A 20,696-nucleotide genomic window follows, 5' to 3' on the forward strand; every position below is an offset into this window, starting at 1 on the left:
GAAACAGATTTGTAGACTGGTGCTTAGAGAGAGAACAGATTATGTCAAACATCTGGTTAAAGCATCACCCCAAGGCATCTCTGGACATGGAAAAGTCCTGGTAACAGAGTTACAGACCAAATATAGACTTTCTAATCATCAATAAAAGATTTAGGAACTCTGCCAAGCAAGTGAAAACATACCTGGGAGCTGATTGTAATAGTGAACATGTATCAGTAGTAGCAACAGGGATGGTGAAGTTGAAAAATCTGAGGAAGAGTACACCTAAATCAAAGGGGCAACTGAAATTATTGAAAACAAAGGAAATGAAGAACCAATATAATATAATTGTAAGAAATAGATATGACCAGCTTAAGGAGGAAGGCCCAGTGCTCCAACATCCACAGCAAGTGGCAAAATATGGAAAATGCAATAAGAGAAGGTAATGAAATAATACCAACAACAGAGAGGAGAGAATAGATGGATAAAAGAAGGCAACAAAAGGGTAAAAATGAAGATAGATACGTATAGAGCTCTGGATAGAACTATTAAGAGGGAATGCACAAAGGCAAAGGAGAAACAGATGGATGAGATTTGTGAGGAGGTGGAAGGTTTGAATAAAAAGGATGAATGGAGAAAGTATAAGGTATGATAAGGATCTGTTACAAGTGATGGAAAATGTGAAAAAGAGATCAAGAAGAGTATCCATGGCAAAGGATGCATTTGGTAAGATCAAGAAATTAGTCACCAACTCAAAAATATCTATGAATCTAAGGAGGAGGTTTGTGAAATGTTTTGTTTGGTCTGTATTGTTGTATGGCTGTGAAACTTGGACGATGAGGAAGGCAGACGAAGAGGTTACAGGCTGCAGAAATGTAGTTTTGGAGAAGGATGTTAAAAACATTATGGACAGAAAGGAAAACTAATGAGGAAGTATTAAAGAGAGTAGGTGTTGAAAGACAGCTTTTGGCCTCAGTGAGAGGTAGACAAATGCGGTTTGTGGGTCACATAGTGAGAAGACAAGAACTAGCGCATCTCTCTCTCATTGGTAATATCAATGAAAGGAGACCAAGAGGAAGGCCTAGACAAAAATATATGGATGGATTGGTGAGAATGACTGGAGGAAGAATGACTGCAGCTCAGTTGCTGCAGAGAGCTGAAAATAGAGAGGAATGGCGAGCCATGATTGCCGACGTCCTTGGGAGATATGACACCTGGATGATGATGATGATGATTTTCTTTTGTTATACTTTGAAGATCATTGTAAATATTTGTATTGATATTAATGTTTTATTATCTTCTCACACATTTTCTGGAAACAGTAATGCAAGAAGACCCCTGACCCAAGTACCCCTAAAATCAAGAAAAGTTACTCTCATAAGAAAAAAATATTCAAAGAACCATTAAATCTCCTGTAGGAGACTTCATGTTAGAAGACTGTAGTCCTGGCTAAAGCCCAGTATGTACTGGGTATCAGACAAAACTCTACCTAGTCCCCTTCCCCCCCTTGTCATAAAAGAGAGGATAAAGGGCATGCCTCCCAATCTCTAACGGGCTGAAAAAAAAAGTATATCTTAAGTTTCCAGACCATTGAGTTGATTAATAGCTCTCCTAGGGATGGCCTGAAGGATTAAATTTTTTTACGTGGCTAGGAACTGCTTACTTAGCATCTGGGCCTACAGCTTACTGTGGGATCCGAACCATGTTATATCAAGAAATGTTTCTAATCACCAGAAATTAATTCCTCTAATTCTGCACTGCCACCAGTCCGGAGAGAACTTTGGCCCAGGTGCTCTTTTCAAAGGTGGGTAGAAAGATGGCACAGAACCCAGTCATTTTTCCACCTCCAGACTTACACCAGGCTTTAGGTGCATCAGACAAGATACTGATGGTGTCCAAGATGGAGCATGGGTACTACACAAGTTCATGGGTAGCCACCATAAGTCCTGAAGAACAGTGTTCATGGACTTGTGACATCCCTCCAGTAGAAAGAGTCTGAAATACAAGACATCAACACACATTACATGGAAACTGAAATGAACAGTGAGGATGGACCAAAACCCTTGACTCTGAGATCCCTCCCACAAAACAGGAATTGACTTCTCACAGGTGACATGGTCTATCTGAACCCTGCACAAAGCCAAATGAACAAGTTTCAAGACAACACTTTCTTGTACTATTCCATACTAATGAAAGAAAAAAAAACCACTTCAAACTCCCAGAATGGATGTTTCAAATAGCACTGAAAAGCGCAAGCTGGGCAGAGCGGCATCTCATCTGGAACTCCATCTAAGAATTGAAGAGATAGAATTGAGGGAACAAAATCTTTTGTCAGTCCTAAAATTCTGCTTCTAACAACGAGAATGATCCAAGCCCTATCAAAGTCCAAATGAGATATAGCTAGCCAAATGACTTTCCCAATTATGTACATGCTGAGACAAAGTTAGAACAGTTCAAGCATAAAGACTGTCTATTACCAGGTACAGAGGCTCAAACAGCATCCTTGTAATGCTTAACAACCAGAACATAAACTACCCTAAAATGAAATAACAAAGAGGAGTAGACTGTACAAGTCTCTCCACCAGCATAGGTAACTCCCCCAGAGGGATGAGGTCTAACCCAATTAGCAGCAAGTCTTAAAAAAAAAAAAAAAAAAAACTACATAGCTTTTATGTCAGGAACTTAAGAGACATGATTCATTTAAGATGGAAGGTGAAGCCTGTGGTCTGCTCACCATACAGTCAGAACAGAGAGGTCCTCTTCTATGATACTGATCATAGAAGATACCCAATCTCTTTAATGTGTATTTGCCGAGGAAACTTGAGGTACATTGCCAAATCCCTTGCTACCCTGTGAGACAGGCTCTCTATTACATAAACCAATGGAGCACTTCTACTGTAAAGGTGAAGGGAGTGCACTGCCTACCAAGGCTGGTAAACACAGGTGACAAGGAGGGTGGGCTGGGCAGCCCCCGTGGCACCTCAACCAGGTAAACAGCAGATTGGGATACCACTTGGCAGAGGCCAATGAGAAGCCCCACAGTCAAGTGAAGAAATGGTGTACTACTAATAAATAGTGATTATCACTCCTTGAAATAATCTGGGATGAGAAAAAAACTAATACACACAACCAGGGCATCCATCACTCCTCAGAGGACTGAACAAGGAAAGCAGACAGCTGCAAGTTTTTTGTAGGTTTTGTATCAAACACCCTGAGGGCATGCCAACTGTCCACTTGAACATCTGCACTAATAAAAGAGAGAGTTTGAGACACTGCCCACCTCTACTTGAAATGTGAGTCCCAACAGTAGTGTTACTACTCATCAACATTACCAGAAACTTTTTCAATGATCAGGAAAGCCAAAAATGTTAAACCAACTGCAAGCCCATCTAAGAATATTGCAGTGCATTGAGGAGAGTCCAAAAGATACAAACCTGAAACAAAACTCTTCTAAGGAGTGGCCCACTTCTGAAACACGCAATACCAAAGGTGGTAAAAAAGGGAACCTTTGAGAGGTTTTTGTTGCCTTAGGAAAAGTGAAATCCTCCTTAACTCGATTCAAAATGACAATGTCTCAAGGAAGTCTGAATTGGCACAACAGTGCTGTATCAGACAGAGAAACAAACATGAGGTTCGTTCTTGCAGCAATGTGCTACCTTATGGCAACAGAATACCTAAGACCACCTGCTCAAGATGAGATGGCTGTTCATGCAAGGACAGGAACATCACAATTACTACCTCCCTAGGCACTCCCACACAAGAGTCCAATAGGAACTGTTTGTTGCAGTCAACAAGCCCAGGTACTTTGCCTTTAGCTTGGAAATGAAGTCAAACTTCATTCACATGACTGATCACAAACCCTGCTTTGGACAAAAAAAAAAAAAAAATAATAATAATAATAAGTTCATCACAGACCAGGAGTCAGACCTCTGAGGGCACTAAAACTCTGGAATGTAAGGGCGTTGCAATAAGAGAATACCCTTAAAAAAGGACCCAAGATTGTACATAAACAAACACAAAAAAGGCTATCACCTGTCAAAATCAGCATTGTGAAATGGCAGATGATCCTGCTTCAGGCAAAGCCGAGATACTTCCAAAAGTTTTGAAGGGTGAAATGGGTACTCCAAGCACTCAATTCTCCAGTTTTCTTGATAGTAAGAAGTCCCCTCTTTCTTTGATAGTAAGAAGTCCCCTCTTTCTTTGACAATGCCCAGCCAAAGAATGACCATATCAATCTCTAACCCCCAGTTGTGTTCCTCAAAAGGAAACTTGAGTGACTGCCAGGAAAGCAGTGTCCTATAACTTCTAATGGTGACCTTCTCCATTACTGCTTCTGTCTCAGCCAACAAAACCAAGACAATAGTGAATCTGGAGAAAGGAGTGGAACTTGTTCAGAGTATCAAGAAAGAAGGATAACGACCTTAGGCAAAAGTCTATAGATGTTCAGAAGACTGCTTCGATTGCAGCATATTAAACCCTGAATTTGCCACTCCAGCATGGCTTGCAAGAGAGGAGAAGGCCCATCCACCCCTATCTGATTCTCAGAGACACATGATGCTCTTCCCTCAGCCATAGGAGGAGACAGACCAGGACTCTGCTCCCTTGGACATTTCCACACTATACTAAACCAGATAAGCCTCTTGTTGGAGAAAAGTATGAGACATGATGGAGCCAATGTCAGAACACTGTTCCAACAGACACACCACTGCCCTGCTTTGAAGCACAGTAATTACTGAGAAAGGGAGAGGAATGAGCCCTTGTACTGCTCCTTCACTCCCCTCCCCCCTGCTCAGCGAGCTGTGCACAAGAGAGGTGGAAGAGTGCAATGAACTCTCCCAGAAGAAGGACTGCTCAAGAATGGCTGAATGTCTTGAACCAAGAAACAGTGAAAGTTCTCTCCAAAAAACCCTAGAAGGCAAGGAAATTAAACTTTTCCTGTCACTGGTGAAACCTGCTCCATAGACCAGGCACACAACTACTTGGTAGACTGTGCAAACTCTTCTCTGTGCAACCCGAAAGGAATCTTAGTGAGATGAGTCACCCTGCTTACCTGCTTTCGAGCGATTCTCCAATCAAGGATAGGCAGTGTAAGAAAACTTCTCTGGCACCAGCGCTAACCCAATCTGTAGACCAGGCGCATGGGTGGCAAATGGATCGTACACACCTCTCTCTGTGCAACTCTGAGGAGTCAGTTACAGTGAGAAGGGTCATCTCATGCACCCGCCTCTCAGCAACCATCTTGAAATCAGTTGGACAGAATGAATAAGGTCTAGACTTCCCCTTATCCTCATGCTAGGAAAGAGGGGGGATCAAGGTGGAAGAAGAGTCGTCTGACAACAACGAAGACAACAAAGATGAAGAAGAAAAGCATTAATGACTCCCATGCTCTTCCCTCTACTGGTCTTACTTGAGGCAGGAACCAGAGATTTAGTCACACCCATTGGAGGTATCTCACAGGATGGACTACTGCAACAGGAAGGTCCTATTCCATAGCAGCTGTCGACAGAGCTGAGACAACTGCAACCATCAAGAACTACCTAATTCATGGTAGATCAACTTCTGCGAGTACTACCATGAATGATGAAGCCTTACGAACAACTGAAATACCAATATATCATTAGTACTACATAAGTTAGAGAACAACACAGCTGCCAAAAAGAAAAAAAAATTCTTCAGGAGCTGCCATGTCCCCTGCAAAACCCAGACAATGTATTTCTAGCAAGAATACGTCTACAACAGTAAATTCCCTTACAAAAATATAACTAAAGAGAGAAAGTCTCTGCAAGCAACAAAGCTCGCCCACAAGGGTGGCAAGTCCCCAAAACGATGGGCTTTATTTTTTATTTGAATAAAAAAATCCCAGGGGCATGGTAACAAGCACAAATGAACTCGAAGGAATGGCACTGAGCAAATACTCATCAACAAAACCCAAGTTTTCCACCAGTCAGCTCAGAATAATGCAGCATGTCTGTTCTCACCACCGAAGAGAGGTGCAATAGTCGGTGAGTGAGGGATTCTGTCCCCAGCCTCAACTTGTCAACCACTTAGTTAACTACCTTGTTACCATATTTTGACCCATTTCCAATTTGTGCTGAAAGATGCTCCTATATAAAAGACAATTGCAAACTTTGTATTCCCTTAGGAACAAATTTGTTGCACTGGAAAAGTCCCCAATGCAAAATGTAACATGACCAAAGTCTTCAGTTCAATTCAGAATATTCTAATGTTACTAGTCAGAGCTGCCAATTACTAAATTAAGTCAATCGCTGCACAAAATACACATATGTGGTACATTTTATACATAAAATAAGAGTCCTACAGATAGGAAAATTTGAGGAATCCACAAATAATTCACTGTAACAAAATTTGGAGAAAAAAAAGGGAAAAAAAATTCAACTAATAATTGGTCAAGTTATAAATTAACGGTCTTAGTAAAATTCTTTGACCAAAATGTAAACTATATGACATTAAATGGCAAAAACATAGCTGCCAAGAAGATCTATGTAGGCAACAGTTAACCTACAATGTCGTCAGCTGGTAATTATCACTATGTACTGTACTGGCCGAAAACTGATGTAGTACATGACAATTTTGTTAAATAACTGGCAATGTAACCCTTCAATTATTTACTGACTGAAGACAAGAAAGAGATTCTGAACAGTAATATGCATAATAAAAATGTTACACTCCAGTTATTACAAATTACCAGCCACATTACAAGATGTTTCCTAATACCTAATCTTCAATGACTTCATTTTATTATTACAAAATGTCTTCCAAGTACTATTACAAAACATGACACTTTCCCAAGTAATTGCTATCTATACATCACTCTTGAGACACTCATCATTTTGCTAAAAACATCAACCAACCTAGTGGAAAAGAGGCACAGGGATCCCATCCTCTGTAGGAATGAAAAGAAATGATATACAGTATTAGATATGTAACTATAGGACAGATACAAATTTCCCTCGTAATTCCACCCTATTTCAAATGCACTGGCAGTTGGGGAACATTATGCAGTATGTAATGTCAAATTGTAAGTTTAATGACAAAAAGATTTAAGAGTGGATAACATTATCATCCTGAATTAAGAATTACAAGAGGAACAGCCATTTATCTTGATTATAATTAAATCTCTGTGAACAAGCTCTTGGTTTACTTCTGATCATACCAAAGAGGTTATAATTTTTTTTCCTGCAAGCAAACAAACCAGGGTGAAAACCTATTCTAGGGCAGAGGCAATAAGGTTGCTTTAAAAACGCTAATAAAGTGAATGTGAACCATACTTGCCTAGAAATAACTCAAACTTTACCACATTTGAGAGAAATAAAACTATTCAGTAAGTTTTTAAGGACACCAACTGGAACTCTGGAAATTGGAAAATTTTACATTCCCATTTACAATACGTACAGTGCTTGAACATCTGAATAGTCAACAATACCTACGTAAAATACAATACCAATCATAAGTTTCAGTATACGTACTCTGTCTGTCCAAAAATGTATTTGACATTCATGCTAATTTTCACTATTTTATGATAATTCTTCCATCTCATAACCTATTATGAAAACAAATCTTGTTAGACTCAAATAACCAAACATGATACAAAAAATTACTCTGCAATAAAGTGTATGAAACAAGAACTGTATAGAAACAACTTGTAAAAATGATCAATACAATACTTACACGACTTTTAGGATTAGTTAATACAAAAATGACAAGTACCATTATAAAGGATGATAAAACATGAATATCTTTTGTAACTTTTTTCAGCATCATCAATATCAAATATGTTAACCAAACCACAGGGCTAGAAATCCCAACTACAGTATGTATTATCACAGAACTAGCCCAAAGGGTTTGTTTTCATCTATTCATGCATACATGGATAGCAAACTAAAGATTCTAAAAAAAAAATTATGTATGGCTTTATTTCCAGACTGGTCAGCTGTTGTTGGTTGAAAATAGGATATCCTTTCAAAAGGTCTTTTACTTTTATATCAGAAAAGCTTCTACATTTAGGGGACTGGGTCATGTGGGAAGTTCATCAAATACCTAGGGGGTGAAACTTGTGTCTAATTTGAGGTCAAGCTAAAATTACTTCCACATAAACATCCTTTTAGTGTGAAGTATGAAGAAACTTATAATTCTATACTATTTGATTTACCCTGTTTTACCTTACTGTATTTTAAGTCTTCCTTTCATGAAGTCCTGACGATAGATTTTGGTACTAATGTGAAATCATCTTCAGAAGTAATATGGTCATGTACGATGAAATTCATAGGACACATTCAGTAAGCACTATTATGTGAAATTCATAGGCCACATTCAGTAAGCACTATTATGGTTTTTTAGAGGTTATGTTAAGAACATTAAAGTACAACTGATCAATCATTTGCATCACAAGTTACTTAGAGCAGGTATATATGCTGAATTACTCAGACTAATACAAAGAAGTGATAGATACTGAAACAGATGGTTCCCTACTAATATGGGTGATAAAGGAAATGACAGTGTTAAAAGCAGCCATAACTGGGTCAGCTAGGACCAACCTTTATCACACGCATAGGCATAGATTCAGCTAGTATTTCATTAAATCTATTCCCATGTTGAATAAGTCTGATTATTTCAGCATTCATACCAGTTCTATGTAACTTATGATGTGAAAGCTTGGTCTGTTGTACTGCATTAATTTGAAATAAAAAAAAAACTAAAAAACCATAACAGTGCTTACTCAATTGGTGTGCGTTATGAATTTCATTGCAGATGACAATTTTTATTGCTACTGCAGACAACTAAACTGTGAAAATAAAAGCATTATTGAGTTATAAGAACTGGCTTAATGAGACAGACATAACCCTTAATCCATAATAAGATTTAGAGCTGTCTTTATAAGTTTCTTAAAGCAACCTCTGAGTCTTACTTGTTCCATCTAGATGAGACCTAACACTAGATGAGCTTCATACAAGACTTTTATCTTGATTATGTCAGTTATTTTAAAGAGGCCTACCAGCCACCCTACCTTCTTCCCTGTCTGAAAATACAGTGCAAAAGCTTTGCATATTTAGGTAAGTGATCAATAATGTTCCCTACCCACAACAACAAGCTACGAGTCTGGGAGTAAATTTTGCCAGGTTATTACTGTTGAATAGTGTTACCAATAATGAGCATTTACCTGTCTAATTCATGGGACTGAGATAGACAATTTTGACTTTTTACTCTTAAATTGTCTATCTCAGTCCCATGAATTAAAGAGGTAAATGCTCATCATTAGTAACACTATTCAACAGTAATTACTGTGAGGGATAAATAGATTGTAACCATTAACACTGGGAGTGGCCTGGTTAACACATATGATATACTTTATAGAAGATAAAGTTGCATAGGTAAAATTCCTTACTAACAGATAACAGTAAAGGTGTCACAGACACTAATGCTTTGAAACTTACAGTTAAATGAGAATATAAACAGGTGGAGGGATTTCACGAGGTCACAAAGAGAAGCAGGTTAATTCTGTAAAAGCTAAAACTACATAACAGCTAATATTTTGCAATGTTATGATGAGTCATATGTACAGTATTATAGGACAGGTACACAACATAGCACTGATGTACAAATACAAATCTTTTGTAAAGCTACAAAAATTCTTTTAAAAACACCTCAGTACATAACAAACTCATTTTTGAGCACATCAGCATATAAATCTACTTTCTCCACAACAAAATGAAATTGAAAAAGACTTTTTACTATGACAAAAAAAAATGCTTTTGGATAAATATCTAAAATTAATATAACAATATAATAATTCTCAGGTCAAAATATAAATTTACATAAGAGGGTTTTGAAATACTTAAAAGCACCTAACTTTTTTGGTTTAAACAAATGTCTTATTGATACTGTAAATAAATTTGGCTAAATCCAACTACCTGAATAAGGTTTGTATCTCTAAAAAATAAAACACATTAACATTTTTACTTACTTCTTGGAACCTACTATTTTCCAAGACTAAATTCTTTATGCCTTAAATGCTTATTTCCTACAAACAAATGCATGCAATAAAGTACACCTTAGATTATTTGAACATAGCTTCCTGCAACAGTAACAGAGGTGATGTGTATGTGTTCCCTTAAACATCTAATAATAAAAATTTCTAAATCTAAACTGAGCTTTATAATAATGGCCTTCATATTTTGTTTTATATCCTTGACAGTAACACAATTATCAATGTCATTTGAGGTTTTCCATTTAATAATTTTTCTACATCATGGCAAAACAAACACATCAGAGGACATTTTAGCCCTTTTTGGTCTCTCGAATTTCATATGTATATGCTAAATATCTTGTAATGTTCAAATGCTTTTGGACAGTAAAAACAATGATCAATTAACCCTTTCAGAATCTTTGGAATCTGAAATTCAGATGTTAATAAATTTTCACTATATGCAAAAAGGCTGGGAAATATTTCCTTTGCTCACTTTCTCAAGTTCATTTGATTTTGTCTTCTAGAATGTTTGGTCTATTGACCTGTCAATAGAAAGCTAATATGTAGTTGTACTTTATTATAGCATGTTCAAAAAAGCAAACCACCATAATACATAGGCAAAATGATGATTTGAAGTCGGTGAGAACAAAAATGTCTTTACTCTGCCATATGCTATTTTAAGATGTATTCATTTTTAGTGTACCATGCTAAATTTTAATCATTTTCCTTCCAATAATACATAACTTTAACTTAGTGTAAAGGGAAGAGTGCAAATATTTTTATGATTTTCCATTAATCTATTTGATAATAACCCATGAAGTACTAGTAACTAGCTACCTAGTTTGGGAAAGATGGATTTGAAATATCCCTCAAACCATCCAGATGTTTTCAAGAATGTCTAAGTAGAGAAAACTTATGTAAACTCTATACCAATGATATATTCAGTCTCAATGGTTGGAATACACTGCACAAGAATCTGAAATGTTTGTTCATTTACATCTCAAAAAGACACAACTTTCCTATGGAATTATGGCGTGCACCTTGTGCCTAAACAATTTTGGCTTTCATAGAAAAACTTAAGTTGTGAAAGTTACCTACAGTATTTATACTACAGGATTAGATTCTAAAAAACTTTCATCGAGCCTTTTAGTTACTATATTCAATGGCACATTTGACCCAATGACCTATGAAAACTTTTGATCTCTACAATTTCAGCAAGAATATACCATGAAAATAAAAAAAGTTACTAAATCTTCGTTCTCAATAAATTTACGTAAATATTTTTCAACAAATATGCTAAGAATTTATTTATGATTTTATTTCTTATCTGTTTTTATATTGTGTGAGCTGTAATTAAAATTTTAAAAATAAAATAATTTATTAAAAAACACAACTTGGTAAAATTTACGATTGTCTTGTAAAAGAGGCACCACAAGGGGTTGTAAATAGTCATTTTCAACTTCTTGTGGAAGATAGGGAAAATTTTTTAAAAAGCATTTGCATATCTTCCTCTTTCCATTGATGTATTTTTTCGTAAATTGGCTGACCACAAAGTTTACCCGGCCTGAGGAGCTGCATACTGATTTTTTTACCCGTCTACTAAGGGTTAAATTAACACAAAACTAAAAACATGAAAATTTCTGTAATAATGATACTTCTATTATTGAAAAGAAATAAACAGAAAGCAGCTTCACTGTAGGAGAAAACATGTTAAAAAACAAGCTACCAATAATGAATGAAACTGTATGGATAAATAAGGTACTGTAAGGATAAATAAGGCAACAAATGCTAAGGTGTGAGGTAAAAGTAACACTGAATAATTATTTTCCATGCTGTGTTAGTGTAATATGAAAATTTTTTAATCAATTTGTATTTTTCATAACTAACAAACCTGAGGTCTTAACATTAGGATAAATACTTAGCGCCAGCTGGAAACCGGTAAAGTTAAAAAATTGTGTATGCAAGGGACTATTGGCATCTGTGCTTGGTCATGAGTCATGTGGAGCCACCCACATACCCCTCTTTAACTCGTGACCCTGCCAGTTATTCTTCCAACCCAGGTTAGTTGTTAGAGGTGGGCCTTTGTATGTTACGACCTAAGGTTTGTTAGTTATGAATACAAAATGATTAAAAAATTTTCATTTATTCATATACGAAACAAATCTTCGGTCTAAACATTAGGATAGACTTACTTTTGGTGGGGGGCAAGTAGTATTAACCAACTGGAAGTTTGCCACCTTTGATCAGTTTTCTGAATTTCAGTATTCTACGAAACAACCGACCAGTATTTCAGAATCTAAGATATAGTACAGGGTGATTGAAAAGTAACTCCCTATTTTTAAAAATTTATATAATTTTTATACGCAGTTATTTTTTGTTCAAATTTTTAATGTATGTTCTGTAATTTATGACAATTTAATTGGTCTTGTTTTTCTTTTCAGATTGATTATTTTGTATTCAAATTTGAACACCCATAGAAATGTCCGGACGTCTAACTCTAAACGGGCGAGCCCAGCTAGTAGCACGCTACAAAGTTTGGAAATCAGTTGTTCAAGTACAAAGGTGGTGGAGGTCCATCAAAGGAATACATGCTCAGATTGATGCAAAGACTATCAAGAACTGTCACGCAAAGCTTATGGATGCAGGTTCTGTGATGGATGTTTGAAGAAGCAGTCCCCCTTCCAAAGCCAGTGATCAGGAAGTAAAGAGAAGAGTTCAAGAAATGTTCACTCAGAGCCCAAAAAAGTCCATTCAACAAGCAGCAAGAGAAAGTGGCCTTTCTTATCACTGTGTACGAACTATGCTGAAGAAGCATCTTAAATGGTGTGCTTGGAAGCTGCATTATTGCCAAGTACTCTCTGCCAAACTGCGACATTGGCATGGAGTTTTCAGAAATGATGTTGGCTTGGTATGAAGATTGGCCAGGTCTTTTTCAAAATATTCTTTGGAGTGATGAAGCAGTTTTTCATATCAGTGGATTTGTGAACCACCACAAGTGTCATTACTGGGCAGAAGAAGATCCTCGAATTATCTCAGAAAAATTTCAGAATCAGCCTAAGATAGCAGTATGGTGTGGAATGACTTCAGATAGGATTGTGGGCCCCTTCATCTTTCACAATATCATAAATGTGGAAAGGTATCTTACTATGCTGCAAGATGAAATCTGGCCAGTTGTGAATACTTGGACGAATATTGAAGACTTGATTTTTATGCTATTGTTGTTTGTGAATGGCTGAATGAACATTTTCCTGGGAGATGGTTGGGTCGACGTGGTCCACATGAGTGGCCAGCAAGAAGCCCCGATTTAACACCGTGCAACTTTTTTCTTTGGGGTTGGTTGAAGGAACAAGTTTATTCCAAGAAACCAACAACCTTAGAAGAACTTGAAGGGCAAATAAAATTAGCTATTTCTGCCGTTCTACAAGAGTTCTTGGAAAGATCAGTTCAAGCAATCCCCAAGCGGCTTGAGAAGCTACAGGCAAATGCTGGTGCCTATAAATTGAATTTTTAAATAAAACTCCATGTTATTTGTGTTATCTCATATTGATTTTTTTGTAAAAATATTGATTCATAAATAAATTATAATTTTTTTAAAAATAGGGAGTTACTTTTCAATCACCCTGTATATGAATATCATAGAGTCAGACATCTGGGTTTCTACACAATATCATAGTTCATTGCCTCTGAGGAAGATAAGAATATCTGTTCTACTAACAAACCAATGTATCCACTTATGTAGGTTTGTTATCATTCCTCTCCCCCTTGCTAAAGAGAGGAATGTCTTGCTACTGATAGGTATCTTACACTGATAATAACTCTAACAGTGTGGCTACTTCACTCACCTGTATCTTGTCCGTTCCAGCTTATGATGGTACTCTCTTCTTACTGCCCGAAGTAAAGAAGGAGAAAGAAATTTGAAAAGGAAAGAGATCAGCTATCTGATCCATTTCACATTCATACCATCATCTTAGACAAGCTACCAACTGACCCGCCAGGGGTACTGGATGAGTCCTAGGACCTCTGGGCAACATCCTTTAAGTACAGGAAATTGAAAGTGGCTTGTCGTAACAATGAACCAACTCTCAAATTTCAATGAACAGACAGATAGATGCCTTCTTAAATTGCTCAATATGAGTTCATTCCTCTAAACATCACGGGTTCTTGCCTTCCCGCCGTCATCAGACTCTCTTGTTTCTGTTGAATCAGGCCCTTCTGGCACTTCTTTCCTGACTCGACCTGTCTCAACAAAGTCTTTGTCAAACATGTCAAAGAAGTACAAAGTTCTGACAGTACCTTCCCATTAAACGTCCAATGAACTGTGGGTAATATTCTGTATGTAGAACATGAAAAATGGTTCGATACAGTCATGAACCAACCTTCACAATCATTTTAACAGATATGTTCTTAATTGCCAGAGAGGGACATGTTCCTCTGATGACCTTCCCTTCTGTATGACCCAAATTGGTACAACTTGACCACAAGGAGTAGGCTTGACTAATCTCCTAATATAATAAAAATACACGGAAATTTCTGACCACTCTTCCTCCTTTTGGCTTGTGTTCCCTTAACATCTACCACATTTACATTCTAGGTGACGTAGTTCTTTCAATAACCACGGAGTACTTTGACAAGTCAAAGCTGGCCCTCCTGAAGGTCTCTAACATAAACCTACGCCGTACTGAGCGTGACTAAAAACAGAGGCATATCTGTCATCATGATCTGTGATACGTTGGCTCATTATCCTGGATTCCGGGGCAAATTGGAAACTATTGTTCCCAACTACTTTTGAATCTACATAAAAAAACCTGGCTATTGAGTACACTCCCACTCTACCAAGGTCAGAGGGAAACAGTTTCCCCAGTCAGTTTCCTGTAACGTGACTGACGTATGGGCTCGGTAGTACCCCACTGAGTCTACTCTGATACAGAGTATGCTTTCATGTAGTGGATCAGAGTTTCTTATGTTTACCAGCCAGTTCAGTGCTCTCGAGTCATCTGAAGATTACTCAGTGTGAGGTGATATTCACATACCGGATGACCCAATCACCAGTCTAATGTGTATCACCATACAGGTAACTACAGAGTTTCCTCTGTTCTGACAACAGCTCCACAAAATCTTTGTCTACTGACAGAATGCCTTTAATGGAAGGATACCTCCTCTATAAAGGCAGTCACGGCCGAAGGCTCATTTTATAAATGCGAGACGAAGAACCCCTAAGTCGTGTTACATCTGAGCTGATGCTCTGCACCCAAAATCTTAAAACTGTTAGTTTGAAAAAGGATACTGGGCAAACTCCAGACCTGAGATATTATTTCTACCTGTCGGTGGTACCTCTTCCCCATCCGAACCTGGTAGAGAAGATTTTGCCAAGATAAACCTCATCAGTCACTCATCTTGGGTCCTCCTCAATTACTGGAACCCCTTCCTCTGTTCAGGATATGGTGGAACAGGTAGAACGGAGGGTTTGCATAGCCCCCAGGTTGTTCCCAGTATCCCAAATGGGATCCTCAGCCTGCTTGAAGAGCAAGAACCCTGTATCAGCCAGGTCTTACGTAGGTCTTCAAATATACGGACGATATCATAGGAAAACCCAAAGGAATTCCTATGATAATGTTCTACTACTCAGACACGTCCTAATTATCCTACTGTCCAAGGAATTAACTGTTAACAGGACAGGGCTCATTCTGCATAAGGAATGTTACTTTCCAACCGCGAAACATCCTATGTGGTGATCTGTTACAATGTACGGACATATGTTCAATATGTTACCTTCCGAAAGAGAAACCCTATACTGCCATAAACCACCATGGTGCTATTCTCAAGCAACCTAGCACAGAATTGTGCCCAACGTAACTTAACCCAACCTCAAACTCTTGAAGAATGGGAAATTCTCCACCTTCCTTTTCCAGAACTCATGAAGTTTAATGACTTGCTTCAGTCAACTGAAGCTCGTTGACTGAAGCTCGAGCCCGCTATGCTAGGTTCATGACTTCAATACTTAGAAACTAGGCCAGGATGGAAGAGACTCCTTTGAAGGTGCTAGATTAGTCTAGCAACCAACCACTTAGACTAGGCTAAGCAGGTATGGTCAAGTTTGAACTGGTTAACTTATTTTAAGTTGGCAAGACCAGGTTCACACTGGCTTGGTTGGGTTAGACTAGGTTAATTCTTCCACCAATTAGGCTAGGCTGACTCCTCCATCACTTAGGCTAGGCTAAGTTGATCAGAGAATTACACTAACTAGTCTAGGCTAGGACAGACTAGCTTATTCTAGAAACTCAACGACTTAGGTTAGGGTAAAGTTGTCCAAGAAAGTTCAGACTATATATGCTAGGCTACAATTACAACCACGGTCCACCTGCTAGGCTGAGGTGGCAAAAGTGTTCCAAATAGGTAGCCAAGGTCTATGCTCGGCTATGCTTAGAACCTTACTACTCAGACCAAGCTAAGATAGTAAAGGTATGTTCAGTAGCAAGGCCATGCTAAGTCATCAACTCATTGTTAGCCTAAGTTGACATGTATGACATGTATGCTAGAACTAGTTAACCCAGGAGTTAGGCTAAGCTAACTAAAACTGTACCACGCAGACTAAGCTAAGATAGTAAATGCAGGTTCGAAAGCTAAGACCTCAACCATTTGCTAGGCTAAGTTGGTACATGTATGCCTGAACCAGTTAGTTTGGACAGTCTAAGCTAAGAACTACTACTCAGATTAAAATGAGATGATAGCAGTAGATTCGGACTAGCTGGGGTAGGCTACGAATTTAACCGCTTGTTAGGCTAAAAGGTATGACACAATTAGCTGGGCTATAGCATCCTAAGTTACGAGTGCACTACTTAGGCTTGGCTACCTAAAATGGTGAAAGAAAAAAGTTACACCTCCTCCTTTCGACTTGAAGTTTTCTTCATGGCCTATATTCCAGAAACTCACTCAATGAGTAGGCCTGAATCCTAGTTTTATGGGATACCTATCGCAACCAATTCTACTCCCAACAAAAAACTGCCTTGTGCAATCAGAAACTGAAACGTATTTCGTGAGTTATCGTTAAGAAGAATGGTTCCCCGGTAGTACTTTACTGCAAACGAACCAAGCTATCGACTAACTATAACTACTTGTTTAAGAGTAGAAGCGATTGGTCAATATTCTTATAGGAACAAACCAGATTATACCAAAAAGTATATAAAACAAGGGAATTCTTACCTGTAAAGATTTGAAGCTTTGGGTCAACCCAAGGTCTGTTAATTTCCACCATGCAGACTGTATGTGATTACTAGAGGAATCCATAGACTGTTGTGATGGGTGCCTACGTTGGTAGACAGCAGGTGAATGTGGCTAATGCACCTTCACTTCTCTTAGCAAGTAAATGAAAGGGTGACATATCTCAATAACCACTGCGTGGACCATACAGCCGTCAAGCATTACGTGCATTGTAAAACTACACTGTTCTCGTTCTCATGATTAATCAGCAGTTGCCAATTAGTTTGTGTGTTTACCTTCCAAACTTAGAATAAGGCTTACACAAAACCGTGGAAATAAGTGAATTTAGCATATCTATTTGCAATCTATATACAAATATGAGAGCAATTTTATCATTATTGCATTAACATGGCATCTAGAATTCATGGAAACAGTTTGTAAAGGCATCAGCGTATGTATAGAGTTCCACTAAATTGGCAACAATGATAACCAGTCCCCAAGTTCTTACAAACGATTCTACGCCCATCACTGTTTACACAGTCGCCTCCTACGACCGTCATAGTCCTTACGACCGTCATATTCATTACGACCATCATATTCCTACGACAGTCATATTCCTCACAGCCGTCATAGTTAATAGGTTTGTTAAAATTCTCATGGTCGTCATGGTTCTTACGCCCGTACACAATTTTTAACTTTACCGGATTTCCAGCTGGCGCTAAGTATTTATCCTAATGTTAAGACCAAAGGTTTGTTTCGTATATAAACAAATATTATTTTGCACATATTATTTTTATGTAATATGGTTACATATTTTATTCATATGTAGCTGTACATAACAAACCAAAATTTAATAGCCTTCACTGAACCCTGAATTGTACACTATTATTTTATATGAATCTGCTTGCAGATGTATAGTTCCTATTCATGAATAATTCTTTTTTTCTTATATATACTGGCATTTATATTAATAAGTCTACTGCATTGAGAAATATATATACTAAATTATTCTTTAACTACAATATATACTATAGTCAAGCATTCATATTTCTTAAAAATGAATGCAACGTCCATAAGGACATGTAGTTCACTTAACCAGCCCTCTAGAAACTAACTTTCCATATAAGGCTTATGCATAAAATGAACTTTACAACATTCTAATAAAAAATTCATGAATATGAAATGGAACGGAAGACTATGGAGTTAGTTTAGATAAATAGGCTAGGGCTATACATATCTTTCATTGGGCAACATCAAATGTCCTACACAAACGACTACAATAAATGGTTGGTGAATATAAAAAAGAATCAATGTATAAAGCTTGTTAATATGTGGAGAAAGTCATATTCCCCAATTTAAATTAAAAATTCCTTAAAATGTTACTGAACAGAAATTATAAGCTTCAGTTCATAAGAAATCTAAACATAATAAAATATTATGGAAAAAAACTAATTCAAGTATATAACCTGAGGACTATTTTTTTACTAATAAAAAATGCATCTTTTATACCATCCAATACAGTAACTGTGTTTTTACAGTAAGATTGATCAAAATACAAATATTCATATGTATGAATAAAATTCTACCAAAGTAACTTTTCATGTACAATTCTATTCAAATCTAAAAGGTATTTAGTGGGACTTGATATTAAAAGCTTTTGCTTTGTGTACAATGGTTTACAAGTACGTATCAGCAAACATAACCAAAAAGAACTAGGAGGCATGATAACCAATCAGACAGGTTATCAGAAGGCTTTAAACACAATATATAAAACTCAGATACTGAAGGACCAACATCCAAATCACCTCTGATCAATAAGCCATGAGGTATGCACAGTAAATGCTGCTCACAGTGTAACAACCAGCGGGTTAGATACCCTTGGAAACATTTTCAAGACAAAGTGACTACCTAAAGATATTAATTTTACACCAGTTGCATGTTCTGCATTATAGTTACTCTCATGAACTTGTAGTAACTAAGCATGTGTCTATAAATTAATTGAATTATATATATTAAGGCAGCATCACATAAAAGTAAATGCAATATAACAACCAAAGGACAATCACAGTTGTTAAATTTGACACAGAACATTTAGTCTGACATCAGCATCATACCACTCAGATGCCTCATACTTGCTAAACATTCTTCTCATGTAAAAGTACAACATACCACCTGAAATGAATGCCGTTCTCATTCCTTGGTGTTCACTTCAGCTTCTACACAAATTCTGAAAAGAAAGTTTTTTCCTAATCATTATTATATACTGTAAGCATATCTATAAAACAAAATGTTAGGAATAGTATAGAGGATACTTAACATCTAAAGGCATACACACTGCCACACTACCAAAAACCATCAGTCTAACTAACATGTAAAACAAAACGTAATTAATCTGAACTCTATATATCTAGAATCATGGCTAATCTCATCAGAATCTAAACCTGCAGATGTAATTTAAAGGAAGATTAACAGGGTCTAAAAAATTTCAAGAAAAAAAGGAAAGGAAACAAAGAAAAGGTAAGATCAAAGGTTTGGCTATCAGTATCTTTGCCCCTCCTGTGGAAGACACCTCACAGTGAATTAGTGTCTCAGGACTCCAACTTTCTCTTTTACCCCTTCATCTCCAGGTTACCTTTGAAAAATTGTAATGGGGAGCTCCACGCTGATCTGTTCCACTGGGAGGTTTCTTTTTCCTCTTTTTCAAGAAAGATATAAGAAAAGAGGAGGAGCAGGACAGGAAAGCATTTGACAATGAAGAGGAGAGTAAGAAGTTTGCAATTCTTTCCTGCCCTTGGTTAAAGTCTTGCTTATCCTTAAAACAAGAATGCTTTTCCTTAGAACAAGAACAGTTTTAGGCAATGTTTGTTATTGCTGTCATCCACAGAGTTCCCACTGTTTCTACTACGGCATCTCCCATGGTAATATAAAAGTGGTCTGTATGATTGATGGACGGCAGGATACCCATGATCTGCAATCTGATCATTAACTTGATGAAAGCACAACAAGCATCTTAAACCACAGCAAACAATCACTGCTTTGCCTCTCAAGTGGACCCTAAAGAAAACTCCATTGACAATAAAGTTCAACAAGGAAGGCCATGGTTACTTCCCCAAGATCATTAGGCTCACAAGGAGCAGAACAATCTCTGCACCAACACTGCCATAGAGGTTCTGAAAGAAAGGCAAAAAACTCCATAGGTTCTGAAAGGAAGGCAAAAAAAAAAAAAAAAAAAAAACTCCATAAATTGAGATTTTCTAAATCAAACATTGAAATCTACCTTAAATAAGATAACAAATCAACAGACTGGACTGAGGCTATGAAAAAAGCATATCTTAAATCTAACTGAGCTGATTAACAGCTCTGCTGGGCCAGGCCCGAAGAATATTTTACATGGCTACTAACCAATTGGTTACTTAGCAACGGGACCTACAGGCTTTTGTGGGATTTGAACCACATTATATTGACATATGAATTTCTAATCACCAGAAATAAATTCCGCTGGTTCTGTACTGGCAGCAGCGGGGAGTGAACTTGG

At 37.3% G+C, this 20,696-nt stretch overlaps 1 protein-coding gene across 5 annotated transcripts in view; it reads right to left on the minus strand.

Annotated features, from left to right (window-relative positions):
- Window positions 1–464: 464 nt before the first annotated feature.
- The window catches only part of LOC135219370 (voltage-gated hydrogen channel 1-like), a 287,846-nt gene continuing 267,614 nt past the window's right edge, over window positions 465–20,696 (minus strand). For 3 of the 5 annotated variants that reach the window (XM_064256083.1, XM_064256081.1, XM_064256082.1), the window contains exon 6: window positions 465–19,388. In XM_064256083.1, the coding sequence (XP_064112153.1) occupies window positions 19,352–19,388 (37 nt within the window). In that variant the 3' untranslated portion in view covers window positions 465–19,351. The remainder of the gene's footprint in view (window positions 19,389–20,696) is intronic. The other 2 variants (XM_064256084.1, XM_064256085.1) reach the window with 2 other exon arrangements.

This window comes from Macrobrachium nipponense, chromosome 1 (assembly GCF_015104395.2).
Source record: "Macrobrachium nipponense isolate FS-2020 chromosome 1, ASM1510439v2, whole genome shotgun sequence".
Classification (NCBI taxonomy): domain Eukaryota; kingdom Metazoa; phylum Arthropoda; class Malacostraca; order Decapoda; family Palaemonidae; genus Macrobrachium; species Macrobrachium nipponense.